Raw genomic sequence first — 6,042 nt, 5'->3', positions numbered from 1 at the left:
CTAAAACATTGAAAACAGATTCCAAAATTATTTAATTGTTGTGGCAAGGTAAAAATTTAAGCAATACTTAAAAACAACTGCTACGTAAAAATGACAAACGATGTTTTCTTGACCTTGCAATCACTGCAGGCCAAAAGAGTGACCTCAGCAGACTGCACCTTTTCCAAACAAATGCTTTGACATATTTCTCAGCTTTCTGCACTGGACACTGGAACACAGACTTGCTTTACCAGCAGCGATAACTTACAGTGGAGAGATTCAGTTGTAAAAGTCTCATTCAGAGCAATTTCAAAATAATTGGAAATACACAACTGACAACAAGAAACAACCCAGCTCTGTATGATTATGGCTGGTTATTAAAAAGAATATCAGTGGAGAACACTCAGGCCTAAAGACACCTAATAATTAAAAAAAAAGAATGCTTAGCAATGGAGGGCACCCCCTAGTGGAGCATATCCCCATTGAGAGCCATTTCCATGACGTGTTTGCCACAATAAAACGTCTGTAATTTGTATTTAATAAAATCATCATGCTTGTAATACTCCATATACTACGTTGTTAATTTCTGGTCGAATAAAAACAGGGTTATGTTTTTTGAATTGTAAAGATTGTTGTGAGGATTTGCCTCACCATCATTAAAGAGGTAGGGTATTTCTGTTTAGGATAAAAGCCTCCACTCACCCCACTCATCCTAAAAGTGTCGGCTGGAGCTCCATCAATCCCATACGGCTTTATATCTCTCTGGCTCACTCTTGTCAGTGGGGAAAATGACCTTAGACTCATGTGTGTCTAATAACAGGAATGTGAAGTACATCACTGGGAATATAATCCCCTCTCACAAATACATGGGGAGATTTTGGCAGAGCTGAGTTACAGAGACAAGCTGAGGGTAGTTTGTAAACTGTCCGAGCAGTTTCTGTACCGAAGGACTTAATGTATTTGGTGAGAGACTCTCGAGTCAGACATGAAAGGAGGTTATTATTAGGGGCATGTGGGTCCTGCCAGAGATATTTCAGAGCAGTTCTTATCTCGGCAGATTGGCTAAATCCAGACTTTCCATTCATTCATCTCAACTGTCTGCCTCAGCCTTTGTTCTTTATGTTCCCACAGCGCCCCCTGTTGGCCATAAACTGGACTTCTGAAAACTGGATTTATAAAAGATATCAGCTTTAAATTATTTAATTATTTTATAATTTTTAAATTATTTTCACTCCCTCCAGTGAAAATCAATTGTTTAACCTTGACATGTGTGTGTGTGTGTGTGTGTGTGTGTGTGTGTGTGTGTGTGTGTGTGTGTGTGTGTGTGTGTGTGTGTGTGTGAGAGTGATGCGGTTTATGCTGTAGCAGACATATCATGAGTGAAATAAGTGGTCGACACTCTGGCTGAGCATTGCCACTTTGAACCTTTAGCGTGCCAAAGACAAACACAGAAACACAGATCCAGACAACCAGATATTTTTACATCACAAACCTAAGGAACAAATCCCATCAACTTGTGGCCCAGGTCTTTCAATATACAGCCAAGCAGGTGAGATAAACACCATGGTTGTGCATTTTTTGCTTCTCAGACGGATTGACTGAATAATGTTATGGAATAATTCAGTTCATGGTGAAATATGAAATAAGTTTTTTATTTGGACCTGGAATTCCTGCCAGAAAAACACACCTAGTGTTAAAAATCACTGTTGAAAGGAAACATATTGTCAGTGTCATGATAAAACTTCACAAGAAAAAAGTAAAATATCCTTAAATTTGGGTGTAGGAGGTGAAAATATTTAAAGTAATTTTGGAAAATTTCTATTGGTTCATTAAGAGTTTCTGAAACAAACAAACAAACAAAAAAAATAAGAAATTGAGGTATATTCTCAAAACATCAGGCAACCCACTTAGTCCACATCCAGTGCTGTGTCCCACACTGTGCCCTATTTACTACAGTGCACATACACAATTTGAACGTTAGATTTAAAAATGTGTAACAGTGTATAGCTGAATTGTCGGCCATTACAGATTCTCACAAAAACATGTCCGTTATCAGATGATTTTAGATAAAGTGAAGCGTCTAATGCGGCTCAGTCTTGGGGACGGGGGACATTCCCTAAGGCTGAGTCTGGGGGTCAGTTTGGGTGTTTTGGGAGCTTTGACCTGTGGTAGTGGCAGCGGCTCCAGTGGTATGGCCACTTTTACAGTGTTTTTTCCATACAGTTTCCTCTCGTAGTCCAGAAGCTGTTCCCAGAAGCCGGCGTTGAGGCGGATGTAGGGTCGACTTCTCTGGACCCAGCTGTGGGCCTGCTGGAGGGTCACTCCTCTGTACTTCATAAGGTAGGCCATGATGAGTGCGGGTGAGCGGCTCATTCCGGCAGCGCAGTGGACCAGGGTGCCGCCCGCTCGGTTGCTATGGATACGTGAAGCGACTCGGTCAAAGTGCTCGCTCAGCCGGGCGCTGGGAAGGTCAGACACAGCCACTCGAATGCACTCCACGCCAGGGTATGAGGGACAAAGATGTGAGAGTGTGGCGTTAACGATGAGAGTGATTCCCTTACGGGTCACCAGTGCCTGGTTCAGTGGAGCATCTGCTCCACCCAGGAAAAGAGTCGGGGTGATCTGAGACATAGACATGGAGCTGGAGAAAATAATGGCATAAATAAACTGAGATATTGTACACAATAAACTAATACACAAATGATGACACATTCTAAACGCAAATTAAGGTCAATTCTAGAACAAATCAGGTTTTTAAATGTGGATTGCCACAAGAATCAGTTTATTCCAAGACTGAGATTGAAAATGGGATTTAATCACTGCTTATTATCTATTAAGTGTTAGTTTTCAGTCACAAATGGCATAGAGAAGAGCACACGAAGTGTCAAGTGTCAGATTTATGTTCTGTGTTTGGTGTTTTTGTTTAAATAAATGTAATATACATTTTTAATTAATGACTTATCCTTAACTACAGGCTTTATATTTATGTCTGTGTAATAATTAATGTAAACTCCACTGACCTGGTCCCTTGGTGCGGTTTCTCTCTCTCTCTCTCTCTCTCTCTCTCTCTTGTGTTTCTCCCCCCTTGTTGGCACACTGAAGCCATAAAAAGGCTTTAGGGGTCTATGACCAATGGAGAGGGTGGTTAATTTTAGACTAGCAGCTGAGAACAGTCCTATAGGAATATCACTGACACACTGCATCATTCATATCTCTTAGTTTACACACATGACCTGCTATGAATGACTCGATGTCTCAATTAAACACAGCCACAGAGTGTGTCCTAACCAGCGGAAGTCCCCATCCAGTAATCAGTTAAGCCCCAAAAACTTATATCTCTTCATAAGAAACAATAGATTTAACATCCGTTTAAAATAAAAAGGCCCTGCCTTAAAGTGATTTAGATGTAAATCTACAATTTTACCTTAATAAATTTGGATCTATATATGCAAATACTGTCCCTTTGGCCACATACACCTGAACCATTTGCCTGCATCTTGAAAGCACAGCCTTGGAAGTTAAAGGGATTGGTCACTTAGGTTTGTGGTGTAAGAAACCCTGGATGTCTGAATACACCCAGTTGAGACTGTGTTGGAATACTCTTTAGGAGTTCAAAGAAGAAATGCTCTGGCTTTGACCTCTATTATTTTACTCATGTCTTCTAGCACATAAACAGCAAAACATGGACAGGTTTAGACTGTTAAAAAAGAATATCGTCATAGGGTAGGGTGGGGGTCTTTATATATCCCAACATTTCCCCTGCTATGTAAACACAAGATTTTATTTATTATTGATTGATTAATTGACTGACACAAATTGTAGAAGTACCAGATGCTATTAGGTAATTTGATAGCCTTCTATCGAGTGAGGACTAGATTATGTTCATCTGTCGTAGAAAAAATCCACCTCCTTTCTCATTTCAGAGGGTTTAAATGAAAACTTTGATTTGCATATGTCGAGTAGGGCATAGGGTATAGGGCACAGTGTCTAGGGTTTAGGGAGTTGGGAGTGTTTTTAGGATTGGAACTGACCTTCCTTCTTCCAGTAGTTCCAACAACTACAAACAAGCGGAGCGCAGTCATGGCGGAGTTAAACAGACAGTTACAGGAATATTTAGCGCAGTCTAAAAGTGGCGCTAAGACCATCTCTCAGTCCAGCTCCAGTACGACCTTAAATATGGAGGAGGACCCTGCGCCGGTGCCCGGGAGCTGGTTCGGCAAATGGTCCAGTCCGTTCTCCGGAGCGTCAGCAGGCCCCACGCAGAGCAGCGGATTTTCCTGGCCATGGGCGCCGGAACCGGACCCCTGTCTACCGGCCATGAGTCGCTCTCAGCGGCTGGTGGCTTTCGGGGTTTGCGCCTTGTTTTCGGCTCTGTGTTTCGGACTGTCGGCTCTGTACGCCCCGTTGTTGTTGCTGAAGGCTCGGAAGTTCGCCCTGCTCTGGTCCCTGGGCTCTTTATTCGCGCTCCTAGGCGCTGCGGTTCTCCGGGGACCGAGTAAATTGCTCCGGAACCCGAGCCTCGGAGGCGTAGTGTATCTGTGTGCACTGGCCGGGACTCTGTATGCGGCACTGGGCCTTCACAGCACCGCGCTCACCGCGCTGGGAGCCCTGGTCCAGATTGGAGCGGTGGCCGGGCAGGTCTTGGCGTTGTTGCCAGGAGGAAGCGCTGGGATGCGGTTTGTTGGAGGAATGGCCGCCTCGGCAATCAAAAGAACCGTGACTGGCAAAACCATGCCAATTTGAGGCAAAATCTGAGAGACTGGATAAGACTGATTGTGGGGAGTATTTAATAAAACAGGGATTGCCAGTAAAGTTGGACAACATAAGTCAATGTTGTCCTAAAATGGCCTTTACATCTTCTCTCATTACACAAGCTTGAGTTTGGGCTCGAGTTATATGTCGGAGATAATCTGAAAACTCTGAAATACCTGATTAATTTTACAAAGCAGATTTTCAATGTGACGACTAACCTAAGCAAAGAGGAAGGACTGTGTCGAGCTTGACTTTGGGCTTAAGTTGTCTTGCTGAGAAAATTCACTTCTGAAACACCTTTTGAGGTTTTGTAAGTCATGATCTGCCATGAAAACTGGACAGTCTTGTCCTTTGTGGGGACTGTCCATTAGAAATGGATTTTGATTAACTGGGCTCTAGTCTGGAAGTATACACCTTGCCAATGAATTTTGCATAAGACTTATTTCTTATTAGATAGGAGTTTGGGCTTAAGTTATGTGGCTAACAGAAAACCCACATCTGGTAAACTTTTTTTAAGAGGTTCCTATGACATATAATTTAGGACAAATTAGGACTGTTTGATAGGAAAGGCCTTACATTATTTTACTGGATTGATTAGCTTGAAACAAAATCCACATTTTTGAATTTGCGTGCTATATTTTTAATTCTGGAACTCTAAATGAGGAGGATGTGCTAATCTGGATTAATGTTGTAAATTCAGATTGTTCTTCACTGTGGAAAAAATGGCAATGGACCAAACTAAACCTTTAGACATTCCTCTGAGAATGACCAGTGTTCACTTAAACCAACCAAACTGTGGTACAATTCAAGAAGCACACAATTTTTATCATTGTAAATAAAAATGTAATGTATTTGAATCATCCTGATATTTCTGTCAAGAAAACCTGAAAGAAACTTGTCTGATCACAGAAGCCAATGGGCAGGTCCGTTCAGTAACTTCTATTAAAATATATCTAGATTTTCTGGTGATAACACTGTGCATTACAGATGAACAGGTAAAAAAATCAACATCTGAATCTGTGCCGTAAAGGTGTTTTTTTTTCCTTCTCCAAATGGGACATTAGAATAATAAAATAATTGTTCAGGGAATTCACTTTTTTTTTTTTAAATACACATCACATTTGAGCACAGCAGCTGTCTTTCACACTGCAAATTTCGTGATGAAAGGACCAACGTCACAATGCTACAACATTACTTGGAATAAAAATTTTACATTAACTTCCATTGAGTTTATCTTGGTCTATAAAGTACCTGTTTTAGAGATACATGATTTGAGGATGAGTCCCACCAACCAGTCAGTTTTGTGTGGGA

General features: G+C 41.5%; 2 protein-coding genes across 3 annotated transcripts; one reads left to right on the top strand and one right to left on the bottom strand.

The window, feature by feature from the left end:
- Positions 1-1,889: 1,889 nt before the first annotated feature.
- LOC136675422 (dual specificity protein phosphatase 18-like) lies at positions 1,890-4,101 on the bottom strand. Of its 2 annotated transcripts, none has more exons than XM_066651964.1 (3): positions 4,011-4,101; positions 3,000-3,102; positions 1,890-2,620 (listed from the first exon to the last, which is right to left on the bottom strand). In XM_066651964.1, exons 2-3 carry the CDS (start codon positions 3,083-3,085, stop codon positions 2,032-2,034), a joined length of 675 nt encoding a protein of 224 aa, XP_066508061.1. In that variant the 5' UTR covers positions 3,086-3,102; positions 4,011-4,101; the 3' UTR covers positions 1,890-2,031. The 2 variants fall into 2 exon arrangements, with proteins under 2 accessions (XP_066508061.1, XP_066508062.1); XM_066651965.1 differs by lacking the exon at positions 4,011-4,101 and adding an exon at positions 3,808-3,861.
- On the top strand, positions 4,060-5,971 carry LOC136675423 (vesicle transport protein SFT2C-like). Its single transcript, XM_066651967.1, has one exon. It carries the CDS (start codon positions 4,060-4,062, stop codon positions 4,720-4,722), a length of 663 nt encoding a protein of 220 aa, XP_066508064.1. The 3' UTR covers positions 4,723-5,971.
- Positions 5,972-6,042: the final 71 nt, after the last annotated feature.

The sequence above is a fragment of the Hoplias malabaricus genome, chromosome X1, assembly GCF_029633855.1.
Source record: "Hoplias malabaricus isolate fHopMal1 chromosome X1, fHopMal1.hap1, whole genome shotgun sequence".
NCBI classification, from domain to species: domain Eukaryota; kingdom Metazoa; phylum Chordata; class Actinopteri; order Characiformes; family Erythrinidae; genus Hoplias; species Hoplias malabaricus.
Note: the sequence above shows the minus strand (reverse complement) of the source record. Positions and strands in the feature narration are given on the sequence as shown.